At 56.9% G+C, this 18,748-nt stretch overlaps 1 protein-coding gene across 1 annotated transcript; it reads right to left on the minus strand.

Annotated features, from left to right (window-relative positions):
• Positions 1-7,168: 7,168 nt before the first annotated feature.
• Positions 7,169-17,103, minus strand: LOC149872450 (uncharacterized). Its single transcript, XM_090020409.1, is given in 4 exon segments — positions 7,169-8,530; positions 8,532-10,683; positions 15,777-15,891; positions 16,271-17,103. Coding segments are annotated over 2 exon segments (2,313 nt in total). The 5' UTR covers positions 10,586-10,683; positions 15,777-15,891; positions 16,271-17,103; the 3' UTR covers positions 7,169-8,271.
• Between the last annotated feature and the right edge of the window lie 1,645 nt (positions 17,104-18,748).

The raw sequence follows: 18,748 nt of genomic DNA on the forward strand, positions 1-18,748 counted from the left end.
TTGGTCCCTACCGTGAGAGCGGCCCCTTTCATCCACCCCGGACCAGGCACACTACAGCGATGGTTGACACTTCTTCCTCCACCCCAGCTATTTCAGCAGGGAATTTTAGCCTCACATTCACATAACCCCTGGAAGGATACTGTTCCTGGCTTAAGCCACAAAGTCCCAGCCCCGTAAGGGGAAGCAGAGGCCGGCGTCTCAGATGTTCCTCACAGAAGGATTCAAATAGGATGGTGACCTGGGACCCGCTGTCTAGAATGGCCCGGCACGGGGGACCATTCACCATCACGGGGACCTCTGCACGGGGTCCCACGAGCCCCTTTGGCAGTGAATTTACTGAGGGCAATGTGCGGGAGTCTGTCTGGGTCCGGAGCGGCGCCGACTCCGTTGCTCTGCCCCTTCCTCGTTTCCCGCTGCCCAGCGCCCTTTAAACCTTGCAAATACCAGTTCAGGGTTCTCAGGCCGGGTGCGCTCCCGAGCTCCCCACACCTACAGCAGAAGCCCGGGGCCCTAGACCGGGCGTGGGGCCGAGGCCCTCCCAAGGCACGAGGAAGGGGCCAGGGCTGACCCCTGGGGGGGGGCGGGGGGACTCTGGACACGGCGGCTGCTGCCACCCTTTCCCAGGTTTTTCTCCTTTACAGGAGAATTCATTTTTTAAGTTTGCTGATCCTTTTTTAAATTTTTTCCACCACCCTTTCATATATTCTTGTGACCAGGGATACCATATTTCCAGCATCAAAACAGAAGACACCGGGGGGAGGGGGGGGAGGGACATATGATTGTGGGGGGGCAGTGATATGCCCATGCCTCTGCCCCTCTCTCCTTAGCCCCTGCTCCCCCACTCCGAACCCACAGCCCCTTGCCCCCCCAGCCCTGCCAGTGCTGGTCACTCCCAATGCTCACCCCCTTGCCCTGGCTCCAGTCCTGCTGGTGCCCTGCACTCAGACCCAAAGCCCCTGGCCTCCCCCCAGTGTCCCGCACTTCCAACCCACAGACCCCCACCCCCCAGCCCTGCTGGTGCCCCTCCCTCCTGCCCCACAGACCCCTGCTCCCCAGCCCTGCTGGGGCCCTGCACTCTGGACCCGCAGGCCTCTGCCCCACCAATGCTGTCAGTGCCCCACACCCTGGACCCACAGACCCCTGCCGCAAGGCCTGCTGCCCAAACAACTCCCGTGTTGCACACTCACCCGCACGCACACACATGCATCCATGCATGCACCCAGTATATCTTTACATGGCTTGCTGGGGCCAGTGTGGGGAGCACATGACCCCTGACAGCCAATCATCTTGCCCACTGCTCCCAGCCCCAAGCAGCCAGCCTGGGAGAGCAGAGGAAGAGCAAAAATCCCAGACATTTGCTCTGTTATAAAAACCCACCTGGATGCAGCACAGGGGGCCAAGAAAGAGGACATGTCCGAGAAGACCCAGATGTATGGTAACCCCACTTTTGGGTCACAACCCGCGGGTTGAGAAACGCTGCTGTAGAGGACCGCTTCTCTGGTCCAGGTTCTGAGACCAGCCACCACCACGAGGAGCGCACGGACTTTCTTCCACACCCCTCTGGCTTATGGGTAGTCCCAGAAGAGGTGATCAGTGGTTTCTGCCTGCCAGTGTCAGGTCTGTCTCAGGCACTTTGATGGATCTCTCTGCCCTGCACTGTTTTTCCATGCTCGTATGGGGAGTCCCCGGTGATGTCAAAAGATCAAAGATGTCAAGAGTTCTCCCAGGTCGAAGAAAAGTCCAGAGATGTTGGGGTTTCTCCTGAGTGGAAAGGTCAGTGTGTAAAAGCTACTCCATAAGAATGTAAGTTAGGAGAAGATAATGGCTAAACCAATCTAGATACCTGAAGGTGCCAGATGTCCGGTACGGTGTTGAATCCAAGCAGTGGTAGAGCAAGCCCTTTTTTACATCACACCAGGTCTGTGCCCTGCACCAAGCATGCCTGATCTCAGCGCCCTCTCACACCCATGTCTGAGCCATCATTACAACCCAGGGAATTAGGCACAATTAATTACCCGCCCCCCTTTTTTTCAAATTAAACTAAATATAACAATATTTGAACCTTCTTTAGAAATATAAGCAGGCACGTGTGTGGCAGGTGTGTGTATAGAGGGATGTGTGGAGGGCTGTGAAAGTGTGTTGGGGTGTGGGGCGGGTTGTGGGGGGTGTGGGGTTTCTGGGGTGTAGGGTTTGTGGGTATGGGAGTGTGTGGAGGAGTTTGGGCTCCCCCGCCACACACTCCCCTGTGCACAGCCCCCCTGCCACAAGCCACCTCCTGCACAGTCCCTCCAGTATACCCACCACAATAAGGAAGCCTGGAGATAAGAAATTACAGGGTCTGGAGCTACACCTTGTGGCAAACAATGTAACTCTCTATGAGGACAGACCCTAAAACACATTTGCATGATAGACCTTACAAAACCAGTGGCAGAACCTGGTTCAACTACATGTGGTTCAGCTAAACTACAACCATCAAGCTTTAGTTACTTATCAGTGATCACTCAATGATTGCCCCCCAAATGAGATTTAACCCCATGCATGAGGATTGTGTTATGGGTTGTAACACATTATTGGGTTGTAAGGTTTAAGGTCTATCATAGCCCTAAATGCTGGAGGCTGCAAGGCAGAAAGGAAGAGGAGGAAAACCCTAGTCAGACCCAGGTCACTCTCTTTTTGAGGCTCCGGTCTCTGCTGCCGTGTGACCCAGGAGACTGGGGAAGATGGAGCTGGGTCTGGCCCAATAAAGCCAATTCTTAGGTTCTAACAAACTATACAGTGGGTGGTGGTACACTGGCTGGCATAACATCTGAACGAAACCTGGGGCTCACGATCAGCTGGAAGATGAAAATGAGCCAACAGTGTCACAAGATTGCCAAAAGAGCGCATAAAACTCTGGCACCGTCGTATGGCTAATAGATCCAGGGAGGTGCTCCTCCCTTTCTATTTGGCATTGGCGAGGACTTAGCTGGAGTAGTGTGCCCAGTTCTGGACACCACACTTCAAGGAGGTGGTGGATAAATTTGAGAGGGTGCAGAGAAGGGCCACCTATTTGGTCAAGGGCATGGAGGATAGGCCCTGTGAGGAGAGACTCCGGGAAGTGAGCCTCTTCAGCCTAAGGAAGAGAAGGCTGAGAGGACACTTGATAGACCCCTAAAAGGGTATCGGGGGGAGCATCAAGGACTAGGAGAGCAACTATTCAGGAGGGCACCTCAAGGGAGGACGAGGACCAATGGGTATAAACGAATAGAGGGTAAGTTCAAGTTGGATATAAGGAAAAACTTCTTCGCTGTAAGGGTCACCAGAATCTGAAACATGCTCCCAGCAGAGGTGGTGCAGTCGCCATCCTTGGAGGTGTTCAAGAGCAGGCTGGACAGGCACCTTGTCGAGCTCATCTGAGCCCAATAACTTCCTGCCCACGGCCCATGCTGGCCCACGACTAACTTCATTAGTCTTTCCTGCCAGGCCCATGCTGATGTCCTTCTGTTGGCTGCATGAGAGTTACTCCCGAATCAAACCGATAGGACTCGGAGCAGAACGGAGCCCATGGTGGTAGTGCAAGAAGTGTGGCAGGAAGGAACTGGACTGCAGACCCTAGGGCATTGGTGTTACCTCTACGGTGAATCCTGCATCCATAGAGGATGGATGACCAAAGCCGTGAGGTTGGTGGGGAAGCAGGAGACCTGGAGGAAGAGCAAGCAGGAGGGGGCGACAGGGGAGGTGTTTTCGTACTTCCTGAGAAATCAGGGCAATCGACTAGTTACCTGAGGTGCTTGAACACAAATGCACAGAGCCTGGGAAACGAGCAGGAGGAACTGGAAGTCCTCGCACAGTCCTGGAGCTATGGTGTGATTGGAATAACAGAGATGTAGTGGGGGCTCGCATAACTGGAGCACGGTCATGGATGGGTACAAACGGTTCAGGAAGGACAAGCAGGGGAGAAGAGGAGGAGAAGTTGCACCTTATGGTCAGAGCTCCAGTATGAAGCTGGAGACAGCCCTGTTGAGAGTCTCGGGGTTACGGTGAGAGGGGAGAGCAACAAGGGCAATATCACAGTGGGGGCTGCTACAGACCACCAGCCAGGAGGAAGTGGTGCGTGAGCCTTTCTTGAAGCAGCTAGCCAAAGTTTCCCAGTCGCAGGCCCTGGTTCTCATGGGGGACTTCAATCCCCATGACATCTACTGGGAGGGCAACACAGCAGTCCACAGGCACTGTTGGGGACACCTTCCTGGTGCAAGTGTTGGAGACCAACTAGAGGCCATGCTCTTCTTGACCTGCTGCTCAGACAGGGAAGAGTTGATGGGGGATGTAGTAGCGCATGGTAATTTGGGCAGCACTGACCACGAGATGATTGAATTCATCATCCTGAGGAAAGGAAGGATGGAGAGCAGCAGAGTAAGGACCCTGGACTTCAGAAAAGCAGACTTGGACTCGCTCAGGGAACTGATGGGCAGGATCCCCTGGGAAGTCAGTCTGAGGGGGAGACGAGTCCAGGAGAGCTGGGCGTACTTGAAAGACACCTTACTGAGAGTGCAGGAACGAACCATCCCGATGCACAGGAAGACTAGCAAGTACAGCAGAAGACAAGCTGGGCTTAGCAGGGAACTCTTCAGCAAGCGAAATCTCAGAAAGAAAGCTTAGAAGAATTGTGAAGGTGGACAAACAACAAGGGAGGAGTATATGAGCACGAGCATGCAGGGGTGAAGTCAGGAAGGTCAAAGCACAATCGGAGTTGCAGCTAGCCAGGGACATGAAGGGAACAAGACAGGTTTCTGCAAGCATGCCAGTAGGAAGAGGAGGATCAGGGAAAGTGTGGATGGATCCCTTCCTGAATGGGGGAGGCAACCTGGTGACAGGATGCAGAAAAGGATCCAGTGCTCAATGCCTTTTTCACCTTGGTCTTCACAGGCAAGGTCAGCTACCAGACTACTGTACTGGGCAGCCCCGTTTGGGGAGGAGGGGAGCAGCCCTCAGCGGTGAAAGAACAGGTTAGGAACTATTTAGAAAAGCAACTCCATGGCGCTGGATGGGAAGCACCCGAGGCTGCTGAGGAAGTTGCCTGGTGTGACAGCAGCGCCAGTGGCCATCGTCTTCAAAACTCGGCGATCGAGAGAGGTCCCGGTTAATTGGCAAAGGGAAAACAGTGCCTATACTTTAAGTAGGAGAATCCAAGGACCTACAGATCAGTCAGCCTCACTTCAGACCACGGAAAAACCATGGAGCAGATCCTCATGCCGGAGGATGCGGTATATCTTGATTTTAGCAATGTTTTTTATGTACTTTCCCACAACACTCTCGCAGGAAAGCTAAGGAAGTACGGGCTGGATGAATGGACTGCAAATTGTATAGAAAACTGGCCTGAGCATCAGGCTCAGATGGTAATAATCAATGGCTCGATGTCTAATATCTAAAGCTTTCCCATTTCTAGACCCCGGCTCATACATTGTTTTTGAGAAGAAAAGCAAACACAAAGCTGCCTCTGTTTAAATGACTGAGGTGCATGCAACTACTGTAGGTTTTTCTCACGTGTAAGCACCTGTACTTCATGCCGCACTTTTTCAGTCATGTAGCCACTTCCCAAGAGGCACTGTCAAGCCCATGAGCTCACAGGTCAGGATCTCACGGTTTTGATCTCTGGGGAGACGTTACAGGAAAAGACGATGCAGGGATTCAGATGGTGGCCTGGGCCCTGCCTTTGGGAGAGCACTGCACCTACTGTGGTGCTAGATGCATCCCTTTCTACCACGAGTAACTAGGCAGGATCTGGACCTGCAAGGAGCAGAGAAGGCCCATTTCACATATTCAGAGGCTCGCTGGGCTTCCACACACCAATAAAACTGGAGGTTTTGACATAGTAGAGTGGTGAGAGGGATCATCATGGGCACAAAGTCACCAATAAGCCTGACCTAGGCTGTGTGGACCGTGAAGCTGGGCACTAAATCACCACCTCCAACTTCACCTTGCTCAGCAGCACTTTGGGGTTCTGCAAACTGAACCAAAGGGAGAGGAATTAAAAGAAAAGACCTACTGGCTTCATCCCGCCCAGGGGATTGCCATCATCCCATCATCATATGGGAACTGCAGCCCTACATGGCTGTGGCCATGGGGGAAGGTGGAGGCCTGACCTCATCAGCAGGTTCCCACTGGGACTTTCCCATGCTCCCAGTCACTTGCTGGAGCAGCTGTTGGAGAATCATTTGGCCTTTCTCTTTGCAGAAAGGGAGGTTGGCCACATCCCCACATAGGGCCTGATCCAGTTTGTCTAGCAGGGGCCTTGGTGGACTTAGGTGCCTCCCTAGGCTGCTAATCAATCCTGCTCCAGACCCTGAGGACAAGCATTTATGCCTCTACACCATCCTCCTCTTAAGGTTATGTCACAAAACCTGTTGATGGCAAATAAACTACTACTATGAAAGACACGTGAGGAAGCCTTCAGGAGGCAGGCCCTGAACTCAGGCCTTGTCAAGATGCAACTGAGGCTCGCTCAAATGTCACCAGGTTATTTCCTTAAACCCTGTAATACAGGGAAAGTGGGGGGCGAGTTATACACTGGGAGGGATCAGCAGAGAGGACAATTACAAGGAAGGGAATGAAAGAGTGTGCTCAGTGATGGGTTATCCTCATGGAGCAGCCCCCACAGGCCAACCACGGAGCCAAATGGCTTTGGCACTAGCACGGGAGCATCAATATTCACAACGGGAGATTACAACGGGCTGCATTTCATGCAGAGCACGTCCTCATGCTTTCCCCACCCTGGCACAGGCTGCACCTCCTTCACCTCTGCTACCACGTTTCACCCAGAAAAGGGAGCCGACTACCCCTCACAAGGGGGTCCTTCCAAGGCCCCCAGGGCAGGGTCCTTTGCTGCACAGCAGGACATGGGAGCAATGACTCAAATAAGACCAATTCCTACTTCCCAGGCTTAACACTCCTGCATTACACTAAATCCTCAGGAAAGGGGAGGGCCCGGGAAATCATAAAGATTTGATCTGGAAAAGGGTCCTGGGCCCTGCTCTTCCCACCTCACAGCCCTGGAGAGCACAGAGACCAATGACAGGGATTGTCATGTCCAGTTCTGGGTCTTTATTAGCAGGGGTGGAATTATAGAAAATGCAATGAAGGGAAGGAGGGCAGGGGGAGTTGCAGGGTGTGGTGAGGGCCTGCAAGTTGCAGGCACCCAGCGGTGGAGAGGGGTCATGTGGTGGTGAGGACAGGTGAAGTCGGGGGAGGATTGGGAATGCTTTCCCAGCCATAAATGTCCTCCTTGCTGCACCTCAGGATCCTCACATAGAGGAACCCTGGGACCAAGAGGGAGGACAAAGCTGGGAGACAGCCAAGCACGGTCCCGGAGTGTCATTTAGAGCCAGCTGTCTTGGGGATGGCACCTTATTATGAAGTCACTTGTTTTCTCCCTGGGTGCACCGGCTTCTTTAAGAGAATGATGGGAAAGCACAGGCTCCAAGGCTGATACAAAGCTCATCTCCTCACAGGTTCCCCCAGCATCTGTGCTGCCATCTGTTTGAGGCATTTCCTCTTAGCCCCTCTGTGAGAGTTTAGCCATGCCCACAAAATAAAATCACAGGCTCTCGTTTATTATGTACCGGTTCATTGGCTTTATTTCTTGCCTGCCACGACTTTGATGGCATAAGGCATGGAAATAAACACAGTCTTGAGAGACAAAGTGTATATTGAGTCTGCGGTTCAACAAGATAACTCTCCTTCACAGTTATGTCTGTCTTAGACAGCCAACGTCTGGGATATACTTAGTCCCCTCTCTCTTTGGGAACTTTCACTTTCTTGGTTGCTTGCCCCGTTCTTCTCCGCACGGGTCCCAAGCAAATGCAATCCTGTGCCACCTTGTATTTCCTAACACTATCTAAATGTGGGGGTCACATCCTGTTCACTCATTAACTTTAGTTTCTTTCTTCTTCTAGCTCCCCAGGAGGATACCTGAAGTCCCCAGGTATCAGACTCACCAACCTGGAGTCGCCTACTCCCTTTGGCTTCCCTGTAGGTCTCTCTCTGGTACTCTTCTTCTGGTCTCTTCTTTCTGCCACTTGTTGTCTCTCTGTCTCTGTTTCATCTGAGTTTCTTTCTTCTTCTTTCACGAACTGGTTAAAAGCCCAGGTCCCCTTTAAATCCTTCCAGCTGTCTACTCCTGCATCTCTCGCAGCCTGCACTCTCTCCTCTCACCACCCCCACAACCCTTCATTTTTGTTTTCATCCAGGTCCCACTCTCCCCCATCCAGGTATCTCTGCCCCATTCTCTGCTCATCATGCCTGGGGAGGGAAGGAAAAGGTGTTCCCCATTTCCCGTCTCTCCCTATTCAGCAAACCTTGGCGGTCAGTCTCCAGGTCCTTTGGGTTCTGCACTGCCCCGCAATGGGTGCACCCTTTCTGCACTCCACCAGCATGAGGCTTCTTGCCGGAACGCAGACACTGTGGGGTTATGGATGTTCCTGGGGGTGCGTGCGCTGCTGCTGAGCCAGGGTGGAGGGGGGCCTTGAAGCTCTTCTCACACAGAGAGCACTGACTGCTTCTCCCCTGTGTGGATACGCTGGTGCTTTGCCAGGTGGACAGATTGGTTGAATCTCTTCCCACATTCAGAGCACTGATGTGGTTTCTCCTGTGTGCGCAAGCATTTGTGCCTGGCCAGGTTGGAGAAGCGTATAAAGCTTTTCCCACACACCGAGCACTGATGTGGTTTTTTCTGTGTGTGCAAGCACTTGTGACTGGCCAGGTTGGAGGAGCGTATAAACCTTTTCCCACACACAGAGCACTGATGTGGCTTCTCAGCTGTGTGCAGGCATCTGTGCCTGGCCAGGTTGGAGGAACAGATAAACATTTTCCCACACATTGGGCACTGATGTGGCTTCTCAGCTGTGTGCAAGCACCTGTGCCTGGCCAGGCTGGAGGAGCGTATGAAGCTTTTCCCACACACCGAGCACTGATGTGGCTTCTCAGCTGTGTGCAAGCACCTGTGCCTGGCCAGGTTGGAGGAGTGTATAAAGCTTTTCCCACACACAGTGCAGTGATATGGTTTCTCCCCTGAACGCAAGCACCTGTGCCTGGCCAGGCTATAGGAGTGCCTGAAGCTCTTCTTACACACAGAGCACTGATGTGTCTTCTCCCCTGAGTGCATGAGCCTGTGCCTAGCCAGGCTGGAGGAGTCCCCGAAGCTCTTCTTACACACCGAGCACTGATGTGGCATCTCTCCTGTGTGCAAACACCTGTGCCTAGCCAGGCTGGAAGAGCGGGTAAAGCTTTTCCCACACACAGAGCACTGATGTGGCTTCTCCCCTGTGTGCAAGTGCCTGTGCCTGGCCAGGTTGAAGGAGTTCTTGAAGCTCTTCCCACACACCGGGCACTGATGTGGCTTGTCCCCTGAGTGCATGAGCCTGTGCCTAGCCAGGTTGGAGGAGTGCCTAAAGTTCTTCTTACACACAGAGCACTGATGTGGCATCTCTCCTGTGTGCAAGCGTCTGTGCCTGGCCAGGTTGGAGGAGCGTGTAAAACTTTTCCCACACACAGAGCACTGATGTGGCATCTCTCCTGTGTGCAAGCGCCTGTGCCTGGCCAGGTTGAAGGAGCGTGTAAAACTTTTCCCACACACAGAGCACTGATGTGGCATCTCTCCTGTGTGCAAGCGCCTGTGCCTGTCCAGGTTGGAGGAGCGTGCAAAGCCTTTTTTACACACAGAGCACTGATGTGGCTTCTCCCCCGTGTGCAAATGCCTGTGCGTGGCCAGGAGACAGGAGCTGATAAAGCTTTTCCCACACACAGAGCACTGATGTGGCTTCGCCCCTGAGTGCACGTGACTGTGCCTGGCCAGGTCGGAGGGATGCCTGAAGCTTTTTCCACACTCGGTGCAGCGGTGTAGCTGCCGCCGGCTCTGCGCACACTGGTGCTGGGACAGGTCTTGCTGGCTGGCAAAGCTCTTCCTGCACTTGGTGCAGCGGTGCGTCCTTCTCTCCAAATGGACGTGCCGGTGCTGAGCCAGGGAGGAGAACTGGCTGAAGGTCTTACCACACGGGACACAGAGGAACTGAAGCTGCTCGCTCCGCACAGGTTGCTGCTTGACCAGTTCTGAGCTGCAGACAAGGCTCTTCCCACGCTGGGTGAAGCGGTGCGTGGGCTTGCCACAATGGACTTTACGGTGAGCGGTCAGGGCCGAGAGGCAGGGGAAGCTCTTCCAGCACTTAACACATACATGGGGCTTCTTGCCAGCCTGCCTTATAGAGCCCAAAGCCAGGAGTGAGGGGCAGGTAAAGGTTTTCCTGAACTTGTGGTAGAACTGGCCTTTCCCCTGGGACACGGCAGTGAGCTCCTGGTTCCCTGCGAGGCCCTCCCCGCTGTCTTGGTTCGGACGTGGGCTCTCTCTCCGCTGCAGCTTGCCCGTGGGGCTCTCCAGCTCGCTCAGCTCCACAAATTCGTCCTTGCACCCGGGGCTCTTCCTGGCTTCGGGCTCTTCTCCGCTCTCAGGCCCAGCTGGAGATGCTGCCTGGTCCACTGCTGCAACCTCCTTCTGCTCTTGGGCCCTCCCCTCGCTCGGGGGCCATCGGTCCTCCTCGCGTCTCAAGGCGTCCATCTCACCCCGACTCCCTGGGCAACTCTGTGGTGGCTCCAGGTTTGCAGGCCTTTAACTACGAGGCTGCTGCTCACCTCGGGAAGGCAGCCAGGCACCTCCTGCAAGGGGAAGAGAAACTCCACGTTAGTCCCTGCCTTGCTAGAATGGGGTTGTGCTCTAATGGGGGCAGGATTCATAGATTTCATAGACATTAGGGCTGGAAGGGAGATCGAGTCCAGCCCCCTGCCCAAAGGGCAGGAAGTCAGCTGGGGTCATAGGATCCCAGCAAGAGAAGCATCTAATTTACTCTTGAAGGTGTTCAATGTAGGTGCTTGAACCACCTCCTCTGGCAGACTGTTCCAGACCTTGGGGGCTCGGACAGGAAAGAAATTCTTCCTTATGTCCAGCCTGAAACGGTCTTGCAGGAGTTTGTGACCGTTCGACCTCGTCATCCCTTGGGGCGCTCTAGTGAACAGACGTTCCCCCAGATCCTGGTGGTCACCCCGATAAACTTATAGGTGGCCATCAGATCACCCCTGAGCCTGCGCTTTTCCAGGCTAAAGGGTCCCATGGCTCTCAGCCTGTCATCGTAAGATCCTTTTTCCTGACCTCTGATCCTGCGCGTGGCTCTCCTCTGGACTCTCTCAAACTTCTCCACATCCTTTTTGAATTGTGGAGCCCAAAACTGGACGCAGTACTCCAGCTGCGGCCTCACCAAGGCCGAGTACAAGGGGAGAATGACGTCCCGGGATTTGCTCGAGAAGCATCTATGGATGCACGCCAGCATTTTGGTCGCTTTACTAGCCGCAGCATCGCATTGGAGGCTCATGTTCATCTTGCGGTCAATGATGACCCCCAAGTCTCTTTCTTCTGTAGTGCTAGACAGCGTAGCACTGCCGAGCCTATAAAGGTGCTGCAGGTTTTTCCTCCCAAGGTGGAGGACCTTGCATTTTTCTGTGTTAAACACCATAAGGTTCTCGTCTGCCCATTTGCTGAGCTTGTCCAGGTCAGCCTGGATCACCCGCCTATCTTCTAGCGTGGATGCTTTGCCCCAAAGTTTGGTGTCATCGGCGAACTTGGCCAGTCCACTCCTGACTCCAATGTCCACATCGTTAATGAAGATGTTGAACAGTATGGGTCCCAGGACAGAGCCTTGAGGGACCCCACTGGTCACAGGGCACCATGATGAGTGACTGCCATCAATCACCACCCTCTGGGTCCGACCACTAAGCCGGTTTCCCAGCCAGCGGATCGTGGTGGACCCAAGCCCACAACCGGCCAGTTTGGCCAAGAGGTGATCATGGGATACCAGATCAAAAGCTTTTTTAAAGTCAAGATATATGACATCAGTCTCTTCTCCCTCGTCCAGGTGATAGGTCACCTGGTCATAGAAGGAAATGAGATTGGTCAAACAAGACCTACCCGCAACAAACCCGTGCTGGCTGTCCCTTAGGATGTTACCCTGGGCCAGTCCCTCAAGGATGGCCTCCTTAATAAACTTTTCTAGGATCTTCCCCAGGATAGAAGTCAGGCTAATGGGCCTGTAGTTAGCCGGATCCACTCTTCTCCCTTTCTTGAAGATCGGCACCACATTGGCCTTCTTCCAGTCTTCGGGCACTTCACCAGAGCGCCAGGAGCTCTCGGAGACCCGTGCCAGGGGCTGGGCTATGACGCTCGCCAGCTCCTTGAGTACCCTGGGGTGCAGGTTGTCAGGGCCGGCTGACTTGAAGGTATCCAGCTTCTCAAGGTGTTCCTTCACGAGGTCAGTCTTTATGGAGGGTAGGGGGTCCCCCTCACCCAGATCTCCCTGTTCCATAGCAGGCATGGGCATCCCATGGGACTGATGAAAGACTGATGCAAAGTACCTATTTAATAGGTTGGCTTTTTCCTGGGCGTCAGTTGTCCCATCTGGTTTAGCAGGGGTCCAGCGTTGCCCTTGCTTTTCCTCCGGCTCCCCACACACCTGAAAAAGGCCTTTTTGTTGTCCTTGATGCCTGAAGCTAGTTGGAGTTCAGTTGCAGCCTTGGCTTTCCTGGTTTGGTCCCTGCAGGACCGGACCAGCGCGGAGTAATCCTCCTTGGAGGTGAATCCCGTCCTCCATCCTTTGTAGGCTTTCCTTTTTAGCCGCAGGAGGTCCGCTAGGTCTCTGGAGAGCCAGGGGGCTGCTGTGCCTTCTTGCTGCCTTTCCTCCATGTTGGAATAGATTTAGCTTGTGCACTGAGGATCGCTCCCTTGAGAAGCAACCACTCTTCTTGAACTCCCATCTCCCTGGGGTCACGGTCCCTGAGGGCCTGAACCAACAAGCCTCTTGAGCTTGTCAAAGTCGGCTTTTCTGAAGTCGAGGACTTCTGTGTTGCTGACTGACTTGCCAGCTTTACGGCGGATGGTGAAGGTGATCAGCTCGTGGTCGCTGTCACCCAGCTTCCCATCGATCACTAGGTCGCCGATTAGGTCGTCCCCCGTAGCCAGTACCAGGTCAAGCAGCGCTTTGTCTCTCGTTGGCCCAAGACTTCTTGAGTCAGGTAGAGGTCATCCACGCACGAGAGAAAGCTTTGCGCTCGCTCAGATTTAGGTGAGTGATCTTCCCAGGAGATGTCCGGGTAATTGAAGTCACCCATGACAGCCAAGGTCCTGGAGCAAGCGGCCTCAGTCAGTTCCCGGGCGAACTCCTGGTTAAGCTCGGGACTTTGAGTGGGAGGTCTGTAGTAGACTCCCACCGTTGTGTCCCCTGTGCCGAATTCCCCACGAATTTTTACCCAGAGGGTCTCTAGCTGTCCATGCCGGTCGCCAACATCAGCTTGCAGGGACATGTAGCTTTCTTTCACATAGAGAGCTACACCCCCGCCCCTTTTGTCAATACGATCCCTCCTGTACAGGGTATAGCCCTCTATCCCCATGGTCCAGTCATGGCTGGAGTCCCACCAGGTCTCCGTCATCCCAACGACATCATATTTCTTTGCACTGAGCAGGAGGACGAGCTCGTCTTGCTTGTTGCCCAGGCTCCTGGCATTAGTGTACAGGCAGGCAAGTGTGCCCTTGGGGGCTCTTGCCTTGCCCACAGATTGTGCCAGGGCTGGGGCAGGGGTGGGCTCCCTTAAGTGCCTTGGCCCGCTGGCTTTGCAAGGGCCGTTCAGCGGGTCAGCAGGGGCAGTAGTCCCCCCATCCCCCAGCGGGCTTAGTTTAAAGCCCGGTGGAGCAGGTCAGGCAGCCTGGCTGAGAAGAGCCTCCTCCCCAGGGGAGAGAGGTGGAGGCCATCTCTTCCCAGCAGCTCGCTGCCTCTCTCCCCAAAGAGCGGGCTGTGGTCAGGGAAGCCAATGCCTTCCCGATGACACCAGCGCCGCAGGCTTTGGTTCACCGCATGGATCCTCCTCTCCCTCCTCAGCCCATAGCCCGAGACTGGGAGGATCGAGGAAAACACCACCTGAGCTCCCAGACCCCTAAGCCCCGCTCCCAACTCCCTGTAGCGCCTCATGACCTGGCTGGGGGTGCTCCGAGCCGTGTCATTGGTGCCCACATGAATAAGGAGCATGGGGTAGTGGTCTGTGGGCCGGAGGAGCTGCGGGATCCTCTCCGCAATGTCTCGGATGGGGGCCCCGGGAAGCAGCAGACTTCCCGGGCTAAGGGGTCGGGGCGGCAGATTGCCCCCTCACTGCCCCGCAGGATGGAGTCTCCCACAACAAACACCTTACGCTTTGTCCTGGGGAGAGCGGGGCCAGTAGCTGCGGTCGAGCCTGGGCTGCCTGCGGGAGCCGGCAACTGCGTGGGCTCTGCCGGGGCTGCAAGAGGTGCGAACCTGTTGCTAAGCTCCGGCGGGGCAGGGGCCTTGGTGTGGCAGGCCTTGAGGCCCTTGACCACCTTGGTCCATGCCCCTGACTGGGCAGAGCGGGAGGTCCCAGCGTCCTCCTTAGTCGTGGAGGGAGACGGATGGCGCGCAGTCTCTGGACTGTGGCCTGGAGCTCCTCCAGCTGGCGCGCCAGAGACCCCAGTAGGGAGCAGACCCCGCACGGGGAGGGGGCCATGCTCCCGGGCCCCAGAGCCTGAGAAAGGGACAGGCAGCCCCCGCAGCCAAGAGCCAGGGGCCCCGTCTGCGTGGAGCCCGGGACCATGGGCTCCGTCTGGGCGGCTGTCTCTGCGGTGCCCAGTGGAGGGGCCACAGAGCCCAAGGGGACCCTCGGGGTGCGGCACGTGCCCAGCCGTGTCATGCCTCTGGTAGGCTGGCTACAGCTGGGGCTGGCTATGGCTGGGGGGGGGGCAGGGGTGGGCTCCCTTAAGTGCCCCCTTAAATGCCTTGGCCCGCTGGCTTTGCAAGGGCCCTTCAGCGGGTCAGCAGTCCCCCCCATCCCCCAGCGGGCTTAGTTTAAAGCCCGGTGGAGCAGGTCAGCCAGCCAGACGTGCTGCAAATGCCGAAGGGCATTGGTGAGGCTGCTCTCCGGTGCTCGCCTCTGTCTCTGGCAGTGCTGAGAGCAGTATCCGGCTACAAGGGTGAACAGCCTCACGCTGGATTTGGGGGTTGTCAGCAGGCGTGGGGAGCCCGGGCTTGCACTGGCCCACCTGCTTCTGTGCTTCACGCGAGGGCTGCTTCTGCTTGATGCAAGAAGCCAACAGTTTCTCCCCTCTTTCCTCCAACAAGTGTTTTGGGAAGGGAGGACTTAGAGCTGTGTCTCTCTCTTGTCTGCTTCCAGGGAAAGGTCTGGGGCAGGGAATGAGCCATGGAGGTGTACTCTGCAGATGAGCCTTGGATGGTCTCCATGTCAATGACGTCTGCACCAAGGCAAAGGCCTTGGCATTACCTGCATGTGGACCCTGTGCAGAATATCAGGTCCTGTGATGCTCGGGGTCCCAAATTAAAAACAAGGGGGAATTTTGGTGCAAAACACAGGGGAGCCACTTCCCCCAACAAAGTAAAACCTTGGTTATGCCACCAACCCAGTGGAGCCCTTTTATCCAGCCTGAGACTAGGATTCAAGACTTCTGGTGTTTCTGGTCCATATGACCTGAAGAAACGAGGGACAGACCCAGCGTCTGCAAAGCTTGCTTGTCTGCATTTCGGGGGGTGGGAGCAACACCTGCCTGCACACATTGCAGCACGAGCTATGCGAGGTCAGCCCCGCAAGTGCAGCACCGGGCAGCTCTGCACTTTCCTACCCCTGTCACTTGGGGCAAGGAGCATTTCTGGGAGGGGACCCGGGGGGGCGAGGTAGGCCCAGCTCACCTGCAGCCAGGTCCTCCCGCCTGGAGATTTCCCCTCGCTCCTGCTCAGCGCAGCCCCAGAGCTCCCCGTCCTTGCTGGAGCCGGCAGGTGAAGTCAGGGGTGGGACCGCGGGATCCTGTTTGGGGCAGGGGTTAAAGCGGGTTTGTGACTGGGCCCCGCATGCAGAATAACCAACTGGGATTCAATCAAGTCATGGTTTCTCCTGGGGCCTGGAAGGAAAAGGGAGGGTGGACATTTCGGGTGAAAGGGAAGGCAGTGCTGGGAGAAGCCTTCGATAGTTGATGTTCCAGGACACAAAGGCAGTGGAGGGAAGGTCCTAGGAAACCAAACACCAACCACTCGGAGGTATAAAAAAACCCGAACAGTCACCAGGGACGGGGGAGAAGACGCAGGTATCTGTCCTGGACTACAAGGCAGAAAGATAAAGCTTTTACTATTTTAAAGATACCAGAATTGAGGGACACTGGATGTGCTTCTGAATGGATAACACTTACCTTATCGGAGTACTTCGAGGCAACGGAGCAGCAATGAAGTCTGTTCTCACTGAAGGTTTAACACCAGGACTTGAGGCAGTGAAAATGATCCAGGACGATGGCTGATGACGAAACCTTTTTCTGGGAGAGGGGGTAATTTGTCACCAGGGCACGGGAGACAGTGATTTTGCAATAACTGTAGTTGCAACTAAAGCAACATCTCATCCAATGGGAGCATCATCCCAGAAGGGGAGATGAGTGCACGGGCTGGCAAATACTGAAGGCTATGGAAACAATTCCTGGAAGTCAGGGACACGGACAAGAGAAGGCAGAAAGAGACACATTTCACCTGCATCTCAAAGCCAGTACTGTAGAAATGGTCTATGTGGTATTTGGCGAGTTAGAAAAAGGATCGGAGCCCTTCCCTAAGGAAATCCTTTGGGGGAAATGAAAGCATCAGTAAAGCAGATTGACCCTGGAAACACCGGACAACGGCAGGGTGAGTTGAGAGCACCGGTCCCCAAGCAAGGCCAGCGAAACCAGAGCCCGCGGGCTACGGAGATGAAGCTGTTGGGAAGGACGTGGACAGACGCGCGCAGTGACTCCCGGTGAGAAGGACCCGGGGCGCAGCCCGTGCACGTGCGAGAGGAGAGGAGAGGAGAGGAGGGGCCGTGGAAACGCACCACCCACGTGTGGGAGCAGCCGAGGCCGAGACAACTCCATCGCCTTCTGCCGGGGCACCTCCAACGGGAGAAAGGGGATGCCGACAGCACGGAGCCGAGCACGCGGGAGCGTAAATGTGATTGCACGGGACACACCAGGCGAGAGGGAGGCAATCAGCACAAATCCCAGGATTTACAGGCACAATGAATGGGAGATGAGATGAAGACACTGGGAAGGCCAAGGGAGACCGCGCGGCCCAGAAACTGCCACGAACGGGGCAGACTCGGGGGACGGCGGCTGGGTGAAGGGGGAGGAGATATCAGTGTGAAACGTGGGAGGCCGGATCCCCCACACAGCAGTGGGCAGGACGTGGGGTTCACCCCCGAGATGAGGAGGAGACGGTTGAAAAGCAGGGAGACGACAAGACACATCGGCGCTCGCAGGGCTGCCGGGAGAGGCGAGGAGCAGAGCCTTACCCAGGGAAACGAGGGCTCGGTAATTCCTCAGCATCTGGTCCCGGTAAAGCTCCTTGCCCTCATCGTCCAGCAGCTCCCACTCCTCCCGCGTGAAATGCACTGCCACGTCCACAAACGCCGCCGGGAGCTGCGGGCACAAGCGTTGCACCATCAGTGTCTCCTGGGCCTCCGGCCCCCCGGCGCCTGCAGCCCTCTGGGATGCCCCCGGCCCTGGCCTGGACGACACCGGGCCTGTCCTGCCCGGAGACCTCGGGGGTCCTGCTCTCGCATCTCCACTTCTGGCCTCACCTGTGACGGGAGCCCCCAGCCCGACCCCTGCCCCGGGGCCTGGCTCTGCCCTGCCCGGTGCCCCGACTACCCCCATCGGAGCAGCCTGGGGGTCACCCTGGTGCCTGTGCAGCCCCGACAGGCTGCAGGGACTGGGCTGGCTCCGGCCCGCAGCCCCGAGAACCGCGCTCAGGAAGGGTCCCAGCTCCCTCCCGCAGAGCCTACCTGCGGCCACCTCCCCCCCCACGGCCACGGGCTGCAGCTCTTGCCGCGGCTGCGGCTGTCGGCGTCGGGGTCCTCCCTGCAAGCCGCGGCACGGAGCCTTGAGTCCCAGCAGCGACACCGCTGCCTCCCGCCCCCGGGTCTGCGCCGAAGGGCGACCCCCGAGGGCACGGAGCACCCGGCTCGCGGCTCCGCCCTGCAGCGTCGCAGGTCCCCGGGGCGGCGGGGCCCAGCGGATCACCCAGCCCCCCCCCGGGCTCCTGGAGGCCCGGGGAGACGGCCCCCCCGCAGCTGCAGCGCTTCCCTGCACGACGCCCTCGCCCGGCGGCCGCAAGCCCAAGCCCCGCGCCCGGCTCGCCTCGCACGTGCCACGCGGGAGGCCGCCGCGTGCAAGAGGGGCCGGGGCGGCCCGTGCGAGCCTGCGCCGCGCCACGGGGGTGTCAAAGGAAGCCCCCCCCCACCCCGCGGGGCCGCGCGCTTCCCCCGCCATGCCGTGCCGCGCCGCGCCGCCCGGGAGCCCGTACGCACCGCAGGCCGCCCCGCCGCGAAATGGGTCGGCGCTGGGTCTCGCCCCCTCGCGAGACTTGGCGGCGCTGCCGGGGGGGCGGGGCGAGGCGGGCGGCGCCACGTGCTGGAGCCGCGGGGCGGGGCAGGGGCGGGGCTCCGGCCGCTCGCGGCCTGCGGCGGGGCGGGGCTTGCGCCTCAGCGCAGCCGGAGGGCGAGGGCAGGCTCAGGCCCGGGTCGCGAGCTCCGTGGACTCGGCCTCGGCCTCGGCGCCGGTCCGGGCGTGCCCTGCGCCGGGGGGCTGGCTTGGGTGCTGGGCGGCTTGCTCCGTCCCCTCCGGGCCTCCACCTGCCATGGCCCCCGCCCA

Source organism: Crocodylus siamensis, chromosome 1 (assembly GCF_052110815.1).
Source record: "Crocodylus siamensis isolate JL-2025a chromosome 1, ASM5211081v1, whole genome shotgun sequence".
In the NCBI taxonomy this organism is placed as follows: Eukaryota; Metazoa; Chordata; order Crocodylia; family Crocodylidae; genus Crocodylus; species Crocodylus siamensis.